The sequence below is a fragment of the Drosophila guanche genome, unplaced genomic scaffold (assembly GCF_900245975.1).
Source record: "Drosophila guanche unplaced genomic scaffold, DGUA_6, whole genome shotgun sequence".
Classification (NCBI taxonomy): Eukaryota; Metazoa; Arthropoda; class Insecta; order Diptera; family Drosophilidae; genus Drosophila; species Drosophila guanche.
In genome coordinates this window covers 167,602-190,940 of record NW_022995764.1, presented here as the reverse complement: position 1 = coordinate 190,940, position 23,339 = coordinate 167,602, and the positions used below count along the sequence as shown (strand labels likewise).

At 41.4% G+C, this 23,339-nt stretch overlaps 1 protein-coding gene and 1 long non-coding RNA gene across 3 annotated transcripts; both read right to left on the bottom strand.

The window, feature by feature from the left end:
* Positions 1-145: 145 nt before the first annotated feature.
* On the bottom strand, positions 146-8,796 carry LOC117591070 (protein teashirt). 2 transcript variants are annotated; one of them, XM_034284173.1, is made up of 4 exons: positions 8,567-8,796; positions 3,228-4,005; positions 610-3,176; positions 146-226 (listed from the first exon to the last, which is right to left on the bottom strand). In XM_034284173.1, the coding sequence occupies exons 1-3, from the start codon at positions 8,617-8,619 to the stop codon at positions 1,080-1,082; spliced, it is 2,928 nt and encodes a 975-aa protein (XP_034140064.1). In that variant the 5' UTR covers positions 8,620-8,796; the 3' UTR covers positions 146-226; positions 610-1,079. The 2 variants fall into 2 exon arrangements, with proteins under 2 accessions (XP_034140064.1, XP_034140063.1); XM_034284172.1 differs by having other exon boundaries at positions 610-4,005.
* A 233-nt stretch (positions 8,797-9,029) lies between these two features.
* Positions 9,030-23,169, bottom strand: LOC117591071. Its single transcript, XR_004574347.1, has 3 exons — positions 23,157-23,169; positions 17,059-17,060; positions 9,030-9,333 (listed from the first exon to the last, which is right to left on the bottom strand). It is a non-coding gene; the product is annotated as an uncharacterized LOC117591071 (long non-coding RNA).
* Between the last annotated feature and the right edge of the window lie 170 nt (positions 23,170-23,339).

Here is a 23,339-nt window from a genome sequence, read left to right as displayed (position 1 = left end):
AATAAATAATCCGCTTGTAATGTTCATAAAAATGTTTTTCATTTATGTTTTTTTTATTGGATCACAATGTTTTCTTTTTTTCAAATTTCATAACTCTTTGCAGAGAGATGTGGCAGCCCTGACAAGGGCTTGTGTGTGGTTTTTCTCTATCAACAAACAAAAAAACCCACCAATAGATCAGCCATGACAAGTCATAGTTTTTCAAGGATCCCAAGTTGTATATATTCTGCAATGAAGAGAAGAGAATCGGGGTTTTAGTTAAGAGTTTTCATGGGGAAAAAGGTTATAGATGGGATATTACATATATCAAAGATTATGGAATACATTTTTGTCGGAAAAGATTACGCATTCACTCGCATCATTTAAGCCTGCTTCGTTATTCTTTGTTCCATGCTTGAACGTTCCACTTATGCTCTCGCCCCACTCACTAAATTTACATAGCTTCGTATCAGTTTCTTGTATTTTCATACGTTCCTTTTCACCAACAGCTAATGCTCTCCGTCTCTTCCAAAACCTTTAACCCATTCCCTCTTGTTCTCCTCTCATTTGTGTTCTATAATCTTTGCTATTGGTTAATCCTTAATTCATTAAAAGTGCTTGAATAATTACCTTGAAAAAGTACGCCTTAGAGCTTGCTGAATGCGCGGGGCCTCGTCGCCATAGCGGAGGAGTAGAATGCGCGGCAACTACTGCGGGGAATCTGGATCGAGTTCTCCTTCTTTTCATTCATTATTTTCATTATAATCGTTTTATGATCCCGAATATATATCTTTCCATATCTCGGTGGTGTCCTTTTATCTCTAGTCAAAGTTTCGTCCAAGTGGAAGTGCCTTTGACTCTGGCATCTCCCTTCTCTTCTCTCTCTCTCTGAATGGTTGCCGAAGTACCTCCCCAACACAAAAAAGTCCAAAAAATGCATGGGAGTTTGTTGTGGGGAGGTTGGCGTGTGGGCAACGCGCAGGCAAAACCAAAAAAACTTGTTTGAAATTACTTTTTGTTTGCGCGAAAACAACGAAAAAACGAGGCTAACGAGAGCGTTTGACGGAACGGTCCGGTTTGCGGCCGAGAAGCACCAGCGCTTAAGCGGTCTTCTCCTTCTTCACGCAGAACTGTCGTAAGGCGGCCAGCGAGTTGCTGGCGCTTAAATTTTCTGGCGAATCGCTGCCACCAGCCACGGGCAGGACTCCCCCAGCGACCGCTGCCGCTGCAGCGGCCAGCTTGGCTCTCGTATTGGCCGCCGCACCGCCTCCGCTGGCGCCCAAGGAGTCAAACATTGAGGATAAAGCATTCAAGGAGTCACTAGGATACTTTTTGTTGCCCTCGCTGCCATCGTAGGACTTGTGACTGGAGGCTGGTGACTTGGGTGTAGCCGAACGTTGGCTTTCCGAGGGACTACGCGGTGGCAGCAGCCTCGACTGTGGACTCCCTGCCACCGAGGGTGTCTTGGGTGAAGCTCGTTCCACATTGTTGTTGTTGCTGTTGCTATTGTTATTGCCTGCAGCGACCGAGGAGGAGTTGGTGGGGGTAGAGTAGCTGCCATTGACCAGTGTGGCCTCCATTTTGGGCGATGGCATGGCCGTCTCATCGTTCTGCTCGTCATTGATCTCAGACTTGATCTCCATTTTGATGGCTTCCTCCTGCTTGATATTAGGCCTGCCAGCAATCTCCTCTGTGGCCATCATCGTCTGTTGCTGTTGCTGCTGCTTCTCGGGCGTTGGTGCATCCAAACGAGGCCTTGCCGCCTCCGCGCTGCACTCGCTGCCACTGCGCTCGCTGCTCGTGTACCGATAATGCTGATAGTACGGATCACTGGTGTCAATCAATGGCTTATTGTAGTCCACCGTCTCATCAATGCCGAGCCGCTTCAGGATGCTGCTGGCCACTGGGGAGGTGTTCTTTGTGGACGAATTGGAAGGACTGCTCGCCGGCAGGCTAGCATGCCGCGGAGGTGTATCAAAGCTGGTGGTAAACATCTGCTCAATGGCACTCAGTACTGATGAATTACCGGGCTTGGCATTTCCATTCTTTTGCTCCAGCAGCTCGGGGGATTTGTTTTTGGCCAACAGCTGAGCGGCAGCCACTTTGGCAATCTCCTCCGGAGATTTGACACCCGTTATATACTGACGCATGCGCTCGGCAAAAAGTGCCGCATCGTTTTTATCGCCACCACCTGGACCTAGGCCTGGTTTTCCCTGCACCGCTGACTTTTCCGCTGCCAAATCATCTTGGTTGGCCCCTCCACCACCCTTCATTTCGAGCAGTTTCCTCACTGGCAGCGATTTCTCACGCTTCTTGGGCGCGGGACGCTTTCGTCCACCAGCATTTTGGAGCAGTGGCTCGGCATAGTGATTGTTTTTGGCCATGTGATTGCTGAGATCGCCCAGACTGTTGAAGGCCTTGTCACACACCTTGCACGTGAGCACGGCGCTGAGTGTGCGACTCTCCTCGGAGCTGAGGCTGTTGTTTTGGTTGTCCTTGGAGTCTGAATTTGCATTCGCTTGATTCTGTGACTTGATGGAGATGTTTTGCTCCTGCGAGAGGATATTCGTGTAGTGCTGCGTCTCCTGCATGTGTTTGGTCATCTCCCCGAGCGAACGGAAGCTCTCGCCACACCGCATGCACTTGAGGATTTGCATGGCCTGCTCAACGCCCTTTCCAAGCCACACATTCTGGCCGCGCACCAACTTTCGGGGCAGGGGCGTTGGGGGATCTCCGCGATACTGGAACGCATTCTTCACATTCGCCGAGGGCGAATGATTCGCGTTTGTCTGTTTGCGCATATTCTGGTGGTTCTGCTGTTGTTGCTGCTGTGCCCCCGAATGATGGTGCTGCTGGTGATGCTGAGGCGGATTGTTGCTGGGCAGATTACCAAACGGTGGCACATTTACCCCGCAATGTTTGCTGTCCTTCATGTGGGTGGTCAAAGCTTCGAGTGTGGGGAAGCTCTGCTTGCACCACACACAGCGGAACACGGAGCTGGCCACGCCCTTGTTTTGCCAATGGGATTGCCAAATGTTGTGGCGGGCCTTGGTGATGCCAGCACCACCACCAGCAGAGGCACCTATAGCTGCTCCTCCTGCTCCTGTAGATCCTCCCTCGGAATTTTGGCTGTTATTGGATCCCTGCTGCTGCTGCTGTTGTTGTTGTTGTTGCTGTTTTTGTTGCTGCTGCTGATGTGCGGGACTCTTTGGCGGAGCTGCCTTGTCGGGCGGGGTGGCCTTCGATTGATGGTGATGATGTTGAAGTTTATCCTTGTGTCCCTGTGCTCCGCCCTTGACAATGTCCGACATCTTTTCCAGCGGATCCACCACCAGATCGTTTTTGCCATTCCAATCGGGAAACTGTCCAGATCGGAAGATATTGGCAGCAGCCACAGCCGCCAGATAGGGATTCACTCCAGGCATCAATTGGCTGGCAGTGGGCGCTGCCGCAGGTAAAGAACTCGCCGGTGGACTTTCCGATTTGAACATTTTCTTCACCTGAATGTGGCCCAGCTGTGGCTCGGCGTCGTGGCCGCGTTTCCGTGTGCCCACGGAGAGATCCAGTGGATTGTTGGCCCCATCATCGAAATCCTCCTCCTCCTCGGACGCTAGCGGCTCTGCGGACTCTGCGCGACCATAAAGATTTGTGCGAAAGTCCAGCGCCTCCGAGTGATTGCTGGATGCCGTGGGAGATGCCTGCGGTGGCAGCTTAAACGGTGGCGTCGCCTCATTGGCCATGGGTAGAGGTAGCCGTGGTCCTGCCGCCGCTGCTGCAGCCAGGGGAAAACCGTATTGCTGTGCGGCTGCTGCCACCATATGCAGATACGCCTCCATGGAAGGCGGCTGGGCGGGCAGGTTTTGCGGCACGGCCGGGAATGTCGAGTGCATGGATGTGGGTGGCATCACACCCCCACTTGGATCCCCACGATGTCCCCCATTTTCCGAGGAATTGGATTCGTGCGAGGGACACCGCTCGCTGGAATTTGCCGATTCCGTGGAACGCGGACGAGCTGTGGGCAGGGCGCTGTAAAGTAAGAGGAAAATGCATTTATTATTTATAATATTTTACTTTTTAGAATTTTACATTTAGAATTACTATAAATGTTTCTTCGAGTGTTTGAATGATAATAAATCATTTATCTCTCTTTTTTAAACTATTTTCAGGCTTACGAAAACAATTTTAGATGCAATTTGGGTATTTTTTCATATATTATCTACTAACTTAAAGATTTTCATCTTCTCATTAAGATGTTATCATTCATCCATCAAACCACATGCAAAAAACGATTACCAAAGCTTTCTCCTCTTAGCCATGTAAAGACTTTCAAAGACATCGTTTTTTTAAGTCCGTAAAAAAATATACATTTTTAAATTGGATAAGCAATAAAAAGTAGAAATATTGGAAATCTGTTTTATAGCCCCTCTTTCGCTTACCCCTGCCCAACCACCTTCAAAAACCTTTATATTTTGCGCTAAATCATAAGCCTCCGAAAACTAACTAACTAAGCAGGAACAACGACAACAACAATGGTAAGAATGCCAAACATATGTCAACATTTCGATTTGTTATTCAAATCTCAAAAAGCGCCATAAACCAAAATGCATCCATCATTTTAGACCACAGCTGTGTGTTTTATCTGGGCCTGTCCCTGCTGATATACATACGTTGCTCTGCCCGTTCGTACCTCTAACTTTGTTCTAGGTTCCATCTGTTTCCTGCTGCTAGACGTTCCACTTCCCTTGGACTCACCTCCATTGCAGCTTCACGTACACAGCTTAATGTTTCACCATATTTATTTCACCATGTCCCCGACCCCCCCAACCTACTTCATTGCACGTTCCACTGTCCATCTTTCACCCCTCCAGTGGCCTTACGTTCCACCTCTGGCTGTCTATCCCTTTCTAATATACATTCCACTCCCTCAAAACGTCCCCTCCCTCGCTCAACAAACACTGCTGGGCTGCTCTTTCGGCGCTGTGCTCTAAGGGGTCGTAAAAGTCTATATTGGAACAATGGCGTTTAATTCGAGATTTAAGGCATGAGTTATGAGCAGACACACAGAAAAGAGACGAAAGACCGACCCAAGATGATCATAATCATAAGATCTGAGATCTGCGGCAATTATCATCATCTGCTTGGGTTGCCGGGCAGTAAACAAACACACACACTCCGCATATCAGTTTGCATAAATTAATTGGCCACAAACTTTTATGGCAGCTCAACAAAAATAAGAAACACAAAAAACGTAAGGAAAACATATAGAATTTGATTTCCTAGTGATCAGCGAAAATGGTACCACATTTTTAATTTTTGTTAATTTACGATTTTTATTGAAAAACATAATTTTGTGTGAGTCTTTGAATGATTGCCTTGATTGACTTTGAAGTGTATATGCCAAATGCTTATCAATTCTTTGATGATTAGGCACTATGTATGTGTATACATTGTATATAAAGTATCTGTGTGTGTGTGTGTGTGGGCGTCTGCAGATACTGACTTTTACGACTGCTTTATGGCGGAGATCACTGAACAAATGGTGCGTTAGTGTGATTTGATTTGAATGAACAAAATATTATTTAAAAAATATATATAGATAGTTCTGAGCAGAATTTATGTTGCTTGGGTGTTGTCAACAATTTGTCATTTATATTCTATTGTCTAAGAAGCGATCGCTCAAAAAAATACTTATTTAACGGGAATTAAGTTGTTCGAAACGAAAACGAAGGTTTGTCAAAAGTTGCCTAATTGATGGATAGTACACACAGCAAAACGAACACTGGAGACCCAGTCTATATGCAATATTGATGGGTTCGGTGTTTAAGGTATGATTCATGAATAGGGTAGGGGTGCACCTGTACGTGCTTACGAATGGCTTAAAGCCACAGTCGTTTATGGCAGCACATCATAGATGCAGATACTTATTACCCACCGATCGCTCACAGCTAATTAGCCATCCACCCAGATTGCATTCTACAATTAGGCCCGCATACAAAAGCATATTATAGCAGCAGTCAAAACCATAAAGCTTGGCTGTTTTTTTTTGCAACAAGTTATCTCAAAGCAAGGGCATATCATAATCGGAAATCTCGTTATTCGATTAAGCTTACATATATCACAAATGATTTATACGCAACTTCTCTCGCGAGTGCAGTTAATTACAGGTTGGAATTGTCTCATTAATAAGCGAGTGGAAGAAAGAGATAGAGAGATCTGCATACATATATATGCCAGCATATCAGGTGCAAGCAATAGGATACAGTGCGTAAAGGCATTACTTCTATGCGAGAAGAATGCTGAAATTTTATGAGAGAGATGATAGCTGTCCTCTTTGCAGGTGTTAGGTGTGGTAAAATTTAAGAATTCTTTTTTAACGACATTTAATGCTATAAGTAATCGATTAATTACAGGCTTAAATGTATTAAAGCTTGAGCAAGCAGACTTAATTCAATAAATATGAAATGATTTGAGGCTGATATCAATCGTTTATATACACATTCCTACACTTCTGTAATGCACGGTGGTGCACTAAAAACATGACTAATCCGTTAAAGGTACAAAAAGTGAATATTTGTACACACAGATACATATACACACACGAACACACACTGCACCACGCACTAATCAGCGCCAAATTGTGAACATAAATCTTCCCGGTAATAGGCAGACACACACAAAGCTACAGATACGAAGTGGGAGATAGAGACAGGGAGAGAGGTAGGGAGGGGCAAAGTGGCAAAGATAGAGATACAGGCACCCACCCAATTGAGGAAGATAGCAACCAGGGCGTGATCCGTGAGTTTCTCTTCACTTTTTGCATGATTTATTCAAAAATTTCTGGAACGTCATCGCCTTGGTAATATCTTGAACACATTTTCTCAGCCACCATTCCACACCGCGCCTGACATCTACAAAGTAGGCGAAAAGCAGGCGAAAAACTATGTATATCTAATTTTGCAAACTTGTATAGCTCACAGTCGCGGCACACAGCAAAATCAGACAATTTGTCGGACTTTATTAGTAATGTCACAGATGCAACACGTACACACACACACAGACTAACTAACCATAACCAGAGTAACCATTCGCCCATGGAAAACCCGTTTTCAGTTGTATCTCGAAACTTGTTTAATCATAATTTTCAGACACACACACAGCAGCGAGAATTAATAGCCGCCCAAAAGATAGATCATTTTGGAATCTAGACAATATAATTTTGTTGTTTAATATTTATCGCCTACCCCTACTAACCCCCCAATCGTATCACAGCAGTGCGATTACAATTGAAATTTTTCCTATTTTACAACTTTATAAAACTTATTGTTCTTCTCGGGGTTCTGGGTTTTGTGGGGTTCGGGATTTCTGAGTTGTGTTTCTGAGTATAAATAAATACATTTTTGAAAACAGAACTGTTGCTCACGCTGTGTGTGCGGGGGTGGGGTATGTGCCCCTGATATATGGCGGGCCTCTAATATTGGCGTGGGGATGAATTTATAACGACAGGTGTGCGACGTAGTCGACGACAACTACGAGGACGCCAATCATCAATGTTCTGTGGAACTCTTTTGATGAAATAATCATTGCTTGCATTGTATGATGAATATATATTTGTGGGCCATTGGCTATCAAAAATCAGAATTCTTGCCTCACTGATGAAGAGGCGAAATGGAAGAGAGGTCGCTCATTTGATTAAAAGCGTTCAGATGGTTAGGAGACAGTTTTAGTTCTATATTTGTGAAAGAGTGCGGCTATAAAATGTGAACATATTGTGAGGTAATCATAAGGGAAATCTATCTATAGTGTTTAAGAAGAGAAAGAGAAAGACAGAGTACAGGCGTCTGCAGATATATCAACATATTTAGAAAAAATTCGAGTTCCTAAAGTTTGAAAGTATGGAAAATTTTGTAGAGTAATACTTCCAAGTGCCAAAGTACAAAATTGTATTGCTATAATTGTTATCTCTAGCTATTCACCATCATCTAAATGCATCTAATTATAGTTTATTAGAACTTTTGTTCTTCATTCAAATCACTTTTAGGCTCTAAAATTTAAAGGGGTCAGAAACAACGTTCCGCAAATCAACACGAAATGATTTACGATATTATTTAGAAGTTGGATGTACTTTTTGACTTTTAAACTGTTTCAGAAACGATTATTGCCATATAATATATCAGTTTAGATAAAACAAAAATATAGATCTCTCTGCAATTTAATGTAACTTGCTCTTTAAAGAAATCTGTCTATATATTAAAATATTTCTGTATGTTCAAATTATTTACTCCCGTCAGAAGCGGACTGGAACTTCAATAGAAGTTTTCCAATATTTTCGAAATGCCAATTCGTCAATAGAACTCATTGTTTTATTGGTTCAATTATCCACTAAATAGTTTCCATATGCTTTCTCCAGCTATCTATTGATTGTCTTTCCTCACAGTTTTCTGGATCAACTGTTAACCAAACTATTAAAGAAATCACACACTTCTTAACCACAAACCCTATCTTCCTGAAACATTTCCATATTCCATAACTATCCAAACCTCTCCGATATATTATTCCTAACATAACATACTTAATGAAAAACACTTACCCGGCATTTAGCGCCTGTCTGTAGATCTCGAGCATCAATGCCTCATGCAACATGTTGAGATTTTGTTGAATTTTGACGATTTTGTTAGAGAACTTATTATTAATTTGACACAATATTCATAAATTTTGGTTTTGGTTTTTTTTATTTATTTTGCACTTGGTACGTTTTTTGTATAGAATTCGTTTTGTTGTAGCGTATAACTTTGTTGGATTTTCCGATATATATATATAATTATTTTTAATATTCTATATCGTATGGCAGACAAAAATCTATGTTAAATTTTTTTTTTTTTTAATTTAATTTAATAATTGCATCGAGTCGTATACTTCGTTAAGGTTTTTTGTTGGGGTTTGTTGATTTTTACATTATTTTGTTTTAATTTTGTTGAGAGCAAAATATTGTTAAATATATTAGTATATATATTGTTGTAGTTTTTATTATGTTTTAATTTTTAGTTTAATAAATATATTTGTGGGGTATAATAATTTGTAGTCGTAGTTGTTTTTGTGGTTTGTTTTTTACGTATACTTTGTTGAACCATTTGTTGTAGTTGTTGAATAATTTTGTTTGAGTTGTGCTTCTGTGTTTTTCTCAGTCTTGATTAAACATTCGAAGCGCATTTCATGTTTGATGAACTTTCAACTCAATTTTTGACTAGATATGATGGTAGGACTCGCTTTCTTCAAAAATAATCCTAATTATTATTACTTTTCGTATCACACTTGCATATTTGAATATTTCTTGTGGCTTGAATGGCGTTAAAAATTCTTATTTTTCTCCTTTATTTCGCTCGCTGCTCCTGTTGGTTGTAATATTACTGTTATATTCTGGGAAACACGCGTCGCGTGTACGTATACGAGATGTATTGTATGTGAATGTGCGTGTATGAGTGTGTTCCGAGTTACGGATTCCTCGTCGTTACTCGTTTGAGAGTCCGAATTCGAATGAATTCTGCTGCCGCTTCTGCTGTCGGCCTGCCACTGCTTTGCCTCGCGCCGCGCTTCTTCGGCTCTGCTGCTGCGCTGCGATGCTGATGGCCCTCTGTTGTGTGCTGTGTTGTTGTTCGGTTGAGTTGAGTGGGAGGGGTGGGGGCTGTCACTCTGATTCAGTCAAGAATCAGACGCGTCGCGTCGCGTCGTCGGGTGCGTTTTCTCGCAGCACCCCCTTCTACCATTGATTGATACAAAAAAAATGAAGTTCAAAGCGCGACGGCAGCGACGCGCACGTTTCGTTTTGTCTGCTGCGCGGACTGTTGCTGGCGCTGCTTGCTCTGGTGCTTGGATGCTGGGGCTGCTGGTTGCTGCTCTGCTTGCTGCTGACTTTGTTGTTTTTGTTGTTTTTTGACGAGAGCCGACAAACGTTCGTTAACACGAAGCCCGCGTTTTGGCGACGGCAATTTTGATTCGATTTGCGTTAAGCGACGGCGCAACGCAGTCGACGCAGTATGACTGTGTTCGTTTCGCGTGTGTGTTTGTCGACAGCGCTGCGTGTTGATTACTTTTGCTTCTTATTCTTTTTGTTACCGTTGTTCACTCTCTCCACCCACTGAACGCCGACAACTGACGTGAGACGTGATTAAATTGTGCGCCCGTCTCGCTCGCGCACAGTAGCAGAGCTCCTCTAGGCTCTCTGTCAGCTAATTAATTACTGTTTACTGTGTGTAGAGTTGAGTTTACCCTTTTACGTACTTTTCGGCAAGTTTTTGCGTTTGTGTGAGAGCTTACGCGCGCAAAGCTTTTCAAACATGATCACGCTGTAACGGTCCGTTGTGGACTGAAGAACAACTACAAAAGTTGCTTGATTTTCGCTCTCGCTAGTGGTAGAGAGAGATGGAGAGAGGGAGAGTCAGCAGTTGGCTGAGCGCACATGCAAGCGAGATTCATGCGCACCAGCAATATCAGTTTCCCCTTCGCACCAATTGGGAATGGTGATAAATCTTCACGAATGAATGGGAATGGAACGCAGGGGAAATAGCAGGCTCGGCTCTCTCAGAGAGCAAGGCTGTCTGCGTGTGTTCGTGTGAAATCTGTTTTGCCACCTTTCGTCAGAATGCCCGCTCTTTCGTATCACCCTTTCCTTTCAAATACCCAACGATTCTGATTCCATCACTCCGCCGCAATTAAGATTTATGACAGTTCAAAACAAATTTTCTGGCTCGCATGCGCTGGCCTGCTCACACCTCCCACTTCCCTCAGCCCATGCTCCAACACATTTAGAGTTGTACAATACATAGACTCGATGTATATATGTGGGTGTGTTTGTGTAGGTGTCTCTCGTTCTAATTTGTTGGTGCGACGTCGCGCTTTCGACATTTTGTCTCTCTTTCTGACATTCGTTTTGCTTCTTCTTCTTCTGCTGCTTATTTTTGCAATGCGCGGGTGCTTCTCTGTGTGACTCTGTGTGTATGGGTGTGCAGAGGGAATGACAATGTAAAACAGCTAAATAAATAGCGGTAATAGAAGCGGTAGGTAGTCAGAGAGAAAGACGGTACTGTGGGCCGAGGGAGCAGCATCCACGTTGTTGCTTTTGAGCTTTTCGTCCTCGTCAATTTTAAGCGTGACTTGCCCTCTCTTTCGCTCTGTCTCTCTCGTTTGCTGTATGTTGTTCTCTTCTGGGATAGGACTGGCGGCAGCAGCTCCTTCTGCATATTTTTCTGTTGATTGTCATCCCCCATCCTCATCCCTTGTCACTCTTTATTTTGTTTTTTTTTCTTTCACTGCACTCTTCTTTTGTCTCCCTTCCGTCGTCGTCGTTGCTCAAGGGGTGGCGGTGGTGCTGTTGCCCGCCCCGTTATGACAAGGGTTGGGGGTGGGTTTTTTTGGTGAGTGCGTCGCGCTGCACTTGGATGGAAAAAAATTAGTTTTTCCTTTTTTTATTCTGGCTGGAAAAACAATTAAATTAGCGACACTTGGACTTGGGTGGAATGGGGTACCATTTTCTTTTGAGTGGGAAAATCTGTAAAATGTTACATTTTTACGACTTCAAGATGGATTCGAATGGGCACAATTTTTGTTTTCAAAATTTGCTAATGTGATTAATGACAAAATTTTGTTTGAATTTATGCGTTGAATATGTTTTATGAAAGGGATTAAGAAATAGGCATTGGAATGCGAAAAAAACAGAATTTTACTGTTGAAATTATGATGAGAAACTTTTGAACTTGAAACTCAAGGGAGAGATATGTATGTATATGTACATATGCATGTATGTACATTTGAATGTATGTATATTTTTATGAAGAAAGCATGACTGAGGGTATTAATAGATGTAATCTATGAAGTCAATTTAAACAAAGTACGTATTTCGCTATTAAACTAAAAAACATTTTAAACCATTCTAATTGAATTTACTCTAATGGGTATTTTTCTCGTCTATACTCAACACCACATCCTCCCAGATACCTTCCATAATTACACAATTATTATCCATTAAAAGAGAACTGCTTGAAAAGCTTTAAATTTCTGGTTGCCTGCTGTAAAGCCATCCAAAGAGGTGATCTGCCTTGCTTGACGAATGGCTGGAGAACCATAAAATGGATGTCATCGCGCGACGACATCGGCGATGAGTGAAAAATGGTGGACAACCATCTCGTGTGTGCAGTGCTTGTCCCGTGTCATTTTATTGGTTGAGAAGGAGTCCAGGCAGTCTTTCTGACTGCACTTGTTGATCCCAAAACGTAGCTAGGCCCCAGCATTGGTCCCACTTAATGCCCTCCACGGCTGAGGAAGCGAATGAATCGTAAAAGTTTTTACGATTTACCAATTAACCGATAATAATCAAATCAATTGACAGAAAGAGAGGAGGCTAGAGCAAAAGAATGAGAGGACAGGCCACTGCTTCTGATGGTTCTCTCCTGCTGTCTGTCGCCGCCAACACCCCTGAAAGAGAGGCAGAGAGAGCCCCCACTGATGAGGTCCCTGGTGGTAATAAATACTTTTACGATTCTATAATTTGATTTGGTCATTTTTTTTTTTGTTTTTTATTTAATATTTCTGCTTCTTATGCCACTTTGACAGAGCGATCTCTCCGCGTGGATGGTCTTCTTCCTCGCTCTATCGCCTCCGGTCGCAGAACATCAATTTTTTTATTCGTTGAATCGTAAAATTCCGTTTGATAAATTATAATTTGGAATTTCTCGTCGATTTGATGCTAAAGGTATCCGCTGGATACGCAGGCATCTACGAGCATTCCCTCCTTCGTTCACCAAAGGGAGGGTTTGATTAGTAAAGAATTATGATGATTGCTGCGGTGTATAAATATTGTTTGTGATGAAATTGTGTTAAGTTTTCCGAACATCAGGAAAAGGGGTAAGTCGTGAAGGAAACCTGAGAAACGGCGTTAAACCTTCATCCATAATTATACCCGGTACTCGAAGAGTAAATAGGGGATATTGTATGCAACGCACAGAAGGAAGCATTTCCGACCCTATAAAGTACATACATATATTCTTGATCAGCATCAATAGCCGAGTCGATAGAGTCATGTCTGTCTGTCCGTCCGTCTGTCAGTCCGTCTGTCCGTCCTTATGAGCGCTTAGTACTCAGAGACCATGAGAGATAGGGCAACCAAGTTTTTCATCCAGTTATCTGTATGCTCACACTGTTACAAATGTGTTTCAAAAATGAGCCCCGTCCTTTTCAGCTCCCACAAAGGGCGAAAATCTCCCACATCCATGATTTTAAAGATAAAGGAAACTAAAAACGCCATTCTGTAGGGGAGGACTATATCTATAAGATTACCGAATTGGGATTTGGAATTGTAATTGCTGTGGCTAAACCCAACCCGCCCTGCACTTTATTTTTATTTTTTGCACATTCCCGCATTCACACTCTGCTTCTTGTAGTGTGCGGCAGAGTGGCTAAAAAAATGTTTTGGCGTTAGAGGTGATGTATGTAGATGTAGATGACAGATGTAGAAAAAATTTAAAATGTTAAATGTAAAATTAACATTACCATAAGCGTCTCATACGTCCCTTCTCGCTTTAAATGCAGCTTTTCCTTTACACCAAAAATAAACAAAAAATAGTGAATACAAATTACACTCTTTTTAAAATTGATGTGAGAACACCGACAATCAAAAAGCTTAAAAACTTATCAAACATATTCCAAAATACATAAAAGTTTAAAATACAAAAAAAGAAGATTATACAGAAAGGAGAAGCGCGAGAATCGAGAACAAAACGTATTATTAAAGAGAATCTTTGGTGAACGCTTCCGTTCCAACCATATTTCGAACCAGAGAAAACCAGAAAAAAACCATATTTCGAACGATCTGCTTAAAGATTTTGATCGTAGCACTGCCTTGGATTTATTTTTAATGGCAGATTTCATGAAGCCAAGGGATTAACCCGTACCCCACATCGTCGAAATTTTGATTCATATACCAACCGTAAATCTACATGCTGATGCATTATTTCGCTGAGCTCCACAAAAATAAATATACATATTTTTTGGTTCCCATAAAGCGTTAAGCACACGTGGGGGCAGGCACTCTTTTCGCTTTTATTATTTAGCTAAAATCCATTCCCAATTTGTGCACAAAACTCGTCTGCGATTGATATTTATTCATTCGATGGATCAATCAAATAAATTACAATTAACAAAAACTCATAAAACTGAGAGGCACAAAACATACAAAATAAGCATCAATATATGAATATCAAGAAATCCAACAGCATAGTAGAGAAGCGAAGCAAACAAAAATGTAAGAAGTTGTTAATTATAAATGTGAAGTTTATGGCGCCACTCAGAGAGCCATGGAAAAAATTTCACAGATTTATCATTCCGGCTCCCAAAAGCTCTCCCCCAAAACAAATCCGCTACGGACGGATTCACTCGATGTCATCTAGAAATCGTATCGAAAACGAAATCTGGTTTCGATCGTAAAACATTTATTCAAATTATGACAAAAATCGCAAAGATTTAATTTCGTTTCGAATTTCGATCGGTGGCATTAATTAAACCACACACACCGACATATTATAAACACTTAACAAAAGATCAGTAAAATACCTACCTCTATATATATTTTTCTCATTTTGGTCACAAAATGTATTTTAGTTTAAATGGATGGACATTAATTTCTATCTAGAAATTAAAAAAGAGAAGAAAAAAAGATAAACCTAAAGTATCGCATAAATGGTGATAATTAAATAGAAATTTGTTCCAAGTATCGTGTTTTATGGGTCTCTGAAATAGTTGCTCATGGTTGGTCAGATGAATTCGAGAAGGAATCAAGCATTAAATGTGGGGCAAATGCTGAAAGGGAACTGTGGTATTAATTAATTGGTTTGCTTAAGGAAAGGAAAGGACAGGAGAGTCCACACATAATTTTGGCAGTGTATAAGCCCCATGTAAAATATATTTGTAATATGTTACACTCTCAATTAACCCAAAAAATGATTGCAAAATGTAGCCACAAAAACTACGACAAACATCGACGTGAACAAATTAATTATTCGCATATTATGCCCCTGGCTTTAAGGTCGTGCAGCATGCAAAATGTTAACCAAAAAGAGTTAAAAGCCTATATAAAACAAAATATCCACTGAGCTTTAAAATTATGAGCGGTACTGTGAAGCTCTGCGGATCAGTTGACAGGCGAAACAATAATTTAAGCGGAAGCCCAGAGTGAAAAAAGGGGGAAAAAAGGGGAAAAAAGGGATTTAGGATATTTTCAATTTTTATAGTTTTGGTCTCGAAAGCCTGGACCAGACTTTACGACCTTTTCGCATCGATTTTTGGCTGGAGGAAGGGTGCTCCCTCACGGGGAAGTCAGTGGAATTCTGCCTGGACCAATAAACAATCTTAATTTAATGCAAACGATTTCGAGATCGGACTAAATGTAAAGCCGGTTCAGTATTGTTGTCATACTTTAAGGCACAGCAAACCACAGTCGGAAAATGGACATTCCATATTGAGGGACGGCTGCTGAGTCACTTTTTAGTGGAAGAAAGTAGCACATGGAGGAGAATGGGTTGAGAATGAAAATTAAAATAAATTTTCTTTATTTTTTCTGAATAGCCTCAAGTTCTTGCGCTGTTTCTTGGCTTCCTCGGGGTATAAGTCTATGTTTATTTAAACCTGCGGAACTTAGACTCACAAAATAAGGTAAAAAAGTGTTGTAAAGCGACAAAATACAAAATAAAGCACAAATACTAAATTATGTAAATGCTCTTAAACCATTCCTAACCAGTCTCCTTTTATGTCCTCACTCTCTAGCACAATTAGTTATTGTAATTTTAATTAATGTTAATGTAATCACCTCAGTCTGCCGACCTCCACCTGAACAATCAGCATCCAGATCAACATCCCCAATGCCATACATCTTTGACATGATGTTGTGGTTCTTTGACTGTCATACTCCTCTGGGGCTCTTTTCCGGGATTGAGGCTCCCTTTTTGTCTTGCTGCTTTGCTGGCTTTTGAGGCTTTGTTCTTGGAATGGCAGCGCACAGTGTTATTTATGTGCATCATTATAAAGTTGCCCATTTTATTGGGTCGCTCTCGAATAAATAATGTTCAATAAAGTTGTTACTTTATATTGACACTTGCAGGCGGCAATCGCTCGTCACTTTCGGTTGTCCCTTCGCTCGAGTTCTCTGGTTCTCTCTTCTGTTGGATTTGGCTGCAGTTCGGTTTCGATATTTATGTGAAAGTCTTGGGAAAGTATTTCCCCTTACGATGTCTGCTGTGCGATGATCGTGTTTAGTGCGGTCGTAAAATCTTGCAGGGTCTCCAATATGTTTAACATTTTATCAAAGCCCCCAACCATTTCATCTGGCTGATACACTAAAAAAAAAATGGACGTGCTGTGCCCCATGCCATATACCTGTGGCCATGTAACTCTGACTTTAACGATCATGTTCATTATGAGCGGGACTAAAACAAAAACCAAACAATTTTGAAATGATTTTATTTAGTGTTCTGCTTTATGATTGTTGCTCCTTTCCCGCCCCGCTTAAATTCTGTAAAAATAGTCGGTTACCAAAAGCCAATAAAAAATGTTATGATCTTCAGCAACGATTTAGTCTATCAAATATTCTAAGATAGTTTGTTCTCGATGTGCATGTTGTTGTTGGGCATTGAAATTTCTTCAAGTTTTTTTGGAATTAGAATTCCAGTATGGTCAAAGTTTTATGACTTTATCAAATGTTGGTGAGATATTTTATGTGGTTTTAAAGTTCACTAACACTTGGACATGGTTTAACAATTATTATTATCCCAAGGGTGTAGGGGTCATTAAAAGTATATCCTCAAATTATATTTAACATCTATAGAACGCATCGCAGTTTATGAAAATTTCCCACTTGGGAGCTTCAGTATCTAGCATACATTATCGCATAACAAAGTCCATGTTTCCCCCATGTCTCCCCCTCCGATTTCCGCACATTATGTTTTTCACAATCTACTCGCACTGTGCTTATGCCGATGTTGATGTCGAAAAGTATGCTGCTATAATAACTCAGATATTGTGGTTGTTCAATTTTGACACCACTGCCATCAAGCCGCAAACACAACAATAACTGCGATCGGGTAGGGTAGGGGTGTGGGGTTGGGGGAACAGGGAAGTTTTGTTTATTTTAAATCAACGCCTAGCACCGCCAATAATCGACAGAGCGATAAAAACAAAGGGAGCAGAAGGAAAGAGATGGATGGAGGGAGAGTCGGGAGTGGGTTAAACAACTATGAAGTAGTGCTCCGACACAGCCATAATTATGACGTCAACGGTTGTTGTTTGTGCTAGTAAACTTTTTTTAAGCAAGGCTACTACGATATTGCAAAGAGGTTTGCTATGCTATGTAAAAATACTTGATCATTTGATGATCTTAATAGCCATTAAGCCGCAGAAATCCTACATATATACATATGTATACCTATCTCATAAATTAGGATAGAATAGGATTTTTAATGAAAAAGTTCCGTTTTTTGAATGTAACTAAATGAAACTTCATGGACCCCTGAGATCAGGAAAGAGATTTTAAATATATTATTTAAAAAAAAAAACGCTGGCAAACATGTATGTACATATATATGTAAATACATATGTATATAAATCGAATATGTACTTTTCTACGTTTGACTTATGTACATATATTCCAACCAAATCTTTCGTAGAATTTATCTGTTTATTCCTTGTAAGACTTCCCAACATCTCCCATTTTTTCATCTATCTGCTGATGAAATTATCGCTCTTTAAGTGTATCTCCTGCTTCGGTATCCCTATAAAACCTTTCTTTTTGTTCTTCTGACTGTTTGCTGCAATTTTGTGTGGGTATTTTTCGAGTTGCCGTTTTTTTTTGGCTTTTCTGGTCAAAATGCTAATTGCGCCAGATGCAAATCCACACTCAGACATACACACACAAAGAGAAGAGATCTCCTGAAAATATACATCGGATTATGCGGCACACGACGACGCACACACATGAGTGGTTCACCAGTATGCCTCTGGATTGTGCGTTATGGGTGGGGTCTGGGGCTTGGAGGTGGGGACAGGGCGCCAGGCGGTCCGGCATAGCATCAAAGTTGAAATGCGGCAGAGAACCCTTTGATCAACGGTTGTCCGCCGTGACTGCCCTGACTGGCTAATTGCTACGATTGTGTGGGCGCTGCCTCTTTGAAATTGATAAAAGATAAAAGATACTACTCAAACAATAAGTACACATACCTCGCACCACCAAAGTCCGATTGTCTAGAGCGTCCGGTGGTCTCTGTGGCTCCATCCATCAATGGTCTTAGCGTTTAAATCACTTAATTTTCGGACTGTTTTCTGACCAATGTCCGAGGTCTTGCAAGTTTCGGCGACACATAGATCTGCTGACCGTCTCCAAAGTAAATAAAAAAAGGCACCGTTACCGCCAGTAAAAAATGCCCATTGATCGATTGTGAATTTGGCAACAGTCGTGCCCACCATTTACCACAGTTTTGACGGATTAATTCTCAATTTTGGGCCTAAACCGCATTATGATAGATGATAGATGATAGATGGATCACCATGCGATCGCTCAAGCAACACCAATTTTTCTTGAGCTTAAGTTTTTGCTTACGTGGAAAATTGATTGACCAACGTGTGTCGCGTTTGGTCTTTCGAAGTAACGCCGCCCATTATCCACCCACTCACTTGATTGATGTCTCAACAAAAGGAGCCACGAAGTAGTGCGAACGGGAATTACAAAAATAAACTGTCTTCTGAAGTGACGAATGGGGGAATCGGAGGCGGGTTATTGTTTTAAGGTTTCTTTCTGCCGTGGGTTCCTCGATACTGCCATTGATCAATTGATTTTTAGAGAACAATTGCAGTCGGATGTATGTATTAACAAATCAATTAGTTTATTACCGGGTTATTTGTGGCTGTTTTTAAAGATTGTTTAAGGAATTCTCTTTATATATACTTACTCCAAAAACATTCATTTTACGATTTATGGTCTTCCGTTAAACAAAAATAATCGAAAAGCCTTTCTAAAACCAATTAATCTCTTGGCAAATCAATCGATAAACATATCCATTTTACATTTAAGCAAAGAATTAAATGCAAAGTCAAGGAAACCTCCAAATTCATGTCCAATGTTTCGAATTGGCTTTCAATTGGTTGCCCTACACAATGGGTGTTCCACCATTTCGTTTGCGTTAATTGGTACAACAAAATATAATTATACATCCACCAAAGGTCTTCGTTCTCTCACTCTATTTCTGTTTAGGTAATTTTTCATCTTGTATTTATTTGTTGTAGCTTTTGCAAAAAGAAACAAACATGAAGCATAATGTTGGGTTTGCTCCCCTCATGTTTTATGCGCTTTTAATGGTAAAGAGGAATGCCCCTGTGTGCCCTGTAAAAAAATTTAAGAGTAGGTCCATAAATACCAGAAGCATTGCTCATAAATCTTTCACTGATTTTGCTGGCTAGCCAACCAATTGGCTGCTTAGGTTTTTTTATACCCGGTACTCGAAGAGTAAATAGTGTATATTGTATTTGTGCACAAAGTGTGTAACAAAGTATGTAACACCCAGAAGGAAACGTTTCCGACCCCATAAAGTATATATTTTCTTGATCAGCATCAATAGCCGAGTCGATTGAGCCATGTCTGTCTGTCCGTCCGTCTGTCCGTCTGTCTTGTTGAGCGCCTGGATCTCAGAGACCATTAAAGCTAGAGCCACCAAATTTTGCATCCAGACTTCTGTATGCTCACACTGTTACAAGTGTATTTAAAAAATGAGCCACGCCCCCTTCCGCCCCCGCAAAAGGGCGAAAACCTCCCAAATCTACAATTTTGAAGATAACAGAATACTAAAAACGCCATGCCATAGGGAATGGCCCTATCTATCAGGAATCCGATTGGATCATTATCATAGCCAGAATGAAGAAATTAATTTGCAGTGGCCAAACCCACCCTGTCCTGCAGCTTTTGTTGTTCTTTTCACATTCTCTCATTCACACTCTGCTTCTGCTTCACTCGGCCCCTGTCTCTTCCGTCCCCTGACTCTGCCTCTGCCGACTTTTAACCCACCCCGTCCCACAGCTTATATTCGTTTTTTTTGTGTGCGGGCCACTGTTGGCTCTTCTGTTGCCTCTGCCGCGAGTCTGCAGTGTGTGGGTCTAGGGAAGGGCGGCGAGCTAACGGAGCGTGTTAGTGTGAGAAGTGTTGTAGATGTAGATGACAGATGAAGAAAATATTTAAAATTTGACAAAACACCGCTAAGGTGATGTAGTACTGAGTGCCGGGTATACAAGTTGTGACGCGTAAGAAGCATCTCACACGTCCCTTCTCGTTTTTTTAATATTTGTGGGGCACTAAACTAAGGGGTACATGTATTTTGGGAGGAGACAACAAGAGCCACGAAAAAAATATATTTCGGATCGAAAACAAAAGGGTAAATAATAAATAAACATGTTTAAAATTCATTTATTGCCTACTAAAAATCACCATCTAAAAGTATCAAAAATGTCTGCTTGAGGTTATTGTCTTTCCTGTCCTTGTTTTGATTTGAGAACATTTTTTAGCTGCCGGATACCAGGTACACTTTGGCACTCGCACATAAAAATGGGGCAAAACATCTGTCAGTCAACACTTGCCACCTGACAACAATGTTGAGATACAAATTATCTAACTTGTATCTTCTCTTTTTCGCGGCCAAAGGCAAATGCATTCTGTTGAATCCAAACGGATCGCATCGGATTTGTTGTGTTTGTTTGTTTTCACTCTTGTCATGGGATTTTCTGTACTTTTTCTTCCGATTGGTCGAGCGTTGAGTTTTTATTTTTCATTCCCCGTCGCGTGGCAATGAGAGGGCAGTCAGTGAGATTTAGGGGCATGGGCAGGGGGCACTTGAAGCCTCTGTAGCAGGCACCGTGGTGAGAGATTTCAATTTAAACATTAAACTGACAGATTTATCAGGTATTAGACGATACATGCATCAACAGAGAAGGAGAAGCAGAGAGAAGAATGTGTAGGCTAAGAAAAAAATGGTAAAAGTCACACTGTTATATAGTGTTGGTTAATGGCCACAAGTGTTGATGAACATCTGAAGGGATTTTAAATGATTGTTCATTAGAAATATTTAAAATCTAAAATCGAAGGCAAGTCTGTATATTTCTGCTCTAAATTTCACTGCTTCTTTTGCCTCTTTTTTCTCCCAACGATTCCCACCACATTGCGGTTCTATCAATCACATAATAACTGCACCACATGCCTAGCATTGACGCACTGCCTCTGGCTGTTTTTGGGGGCGACCCACTTTATGTTGGAGGCTATCTCAATCTCTCTCTCTGTCTGCTGTGCGCCTAGTCCAGAAATCGTCATCATCCATCAATCTAACAAAAGAGCTCTGGCGGATGTCCAAATGACTAACTACGTGGGTAATCTGAATGCCGGGACTGACTGACTCACTCACTGATTGACTGAATGACTCCCCGACTGACTCCCTGGCTGACTGACTCTCTTGCGGCATTGCGTGACGCAGCACACTTGCTGTGCCATACTCCGCACCCCCTAACACCCTTTGCCAGCCTCTTAGCGGTTACCCTTTCGTGGGGTAATCAGTCGTTGTAGGCTCCCTGACATTCGATCGATCAATCAGCCATCCATCAGTTTGGAAACATCACAGAAACTGTTGCTGCTTTTGCTTTTTTTTTGTGGTGATTGATAGCTCAACGCAAAATTGACTTAGCCCTATTTTGTGGAGCTCATTTCTGTTATTATTTGGGTATTTATACCCGGTACTCGAAGAGTACCATATACAGTACAATATACTGTATCTGTGGGGAATAACGGATGTTTGTAACGCACAGAAGGAGACGTTGTGTCTGTCTGTCCGTCCTGATGATCGCCTAGTACTCAGAGACCCAAATTTTGTATCCAGACTTCTGTATGCTCACACTAATACAATTGTTTTTTAAAAATGAGCCCCACCCCTTCCGCCCCCGCAAAAGGGCGAAAACCTCCCAACGCTACAATTCCGTAGGGAATGACCATATCTATCAGATCACCAAATTGAGATCCGATTGGTTCATTTTTATAGCCGGAATGAAGAAATTAATTTGCAGTGGCTAAACCTACCCAGCCCCGCAGCTTTTATTTGTTTTATGCACAATCTCTCATTAACACTCTGCTTCTGCAGAGTGCGGACTATGCCTCTGCCGCGTCTCTGCCTCTGCCGTGACTCTGCGTATGGCTCTATGGGAGGGTGGCGAGCTAAAAGAGTGCCGCACACTGCAGAGTGTGGAATGAGAGAATTTGCTGCTGGACGGGGTGGTGGTAGCCATTGGAAATTAATATATTTATTCTGGCTATAATAATGATCCAATCTGATCCCAATTCAGTGATGACGTTTTTAGTTTTATCTTTTATTTTCAAAACTGTGGGTACCGCAGATTCTCGCCCATTGCGTGGTAGCCATCTGGATGCAAAATCTTGTGGCTCTAGATTTTATAGTCTCTGAGATCCAGGCGCTTAACAAGACGGACGGACGGAAGTACAGACAGACATGGCTATATCGACTTGGCAGTTGATGGTGATCAAGAATATATATACTATTTGGGGTCGGAAACGTTTCCTTCTACAATATTTTCGTCTTCAAGTACCATTTCGTATGTGTCACAACTTTTAAATCCGGTACTCAGTCAGTATATCTGTATTTTTTTAATTTAAAATTTGTTCTATGTCACTTCTTACACCAACACGCCCCTCCCCTAAAGCCGCACACTGCATAAAGCAGAGTGTGGAATGAGAGAATGCTCAAAAAATAAACAATGCTGCTGGACGGGATGTGCGTAGGCACTGCAAATTATTTTAATCATTCCGGCCATAATAATGATCAAATCTCTTACCAATCGGTAATCTTATAGATATGGTTAATTTTTGCTCATTTTTAAAATACTCATGTAACAGTGTGATATTACAGCCATCTCAATAAAAAATGTTATTCTGTAGCTTGTATATTCTCTGATATTCAGGCGCTCATAAAGACGGATGGAAACACAGACATGGCTATATGGACTCGGCTCTTGATGCTGATCAAACAGATATATGTACATATATACTTTATGGGTTCGGAAACGTTTCGTTCTGTGCGTTATAAACTTCGCCTTTCGCGCACAAATTCAATATTCCCTTTTAACTCTGATCAAACAGATATATGTGCATACATATATACTTCATAGGTTCGGAAACGTTTCGATCTGTGCGGTACAGACTTCGCCTTTCGCGCACAAATTCAATATACCCTTTTAACACTTCGAGTACCGGGTATAAAAACGATGGAAAAAGTTATTGAAATTCC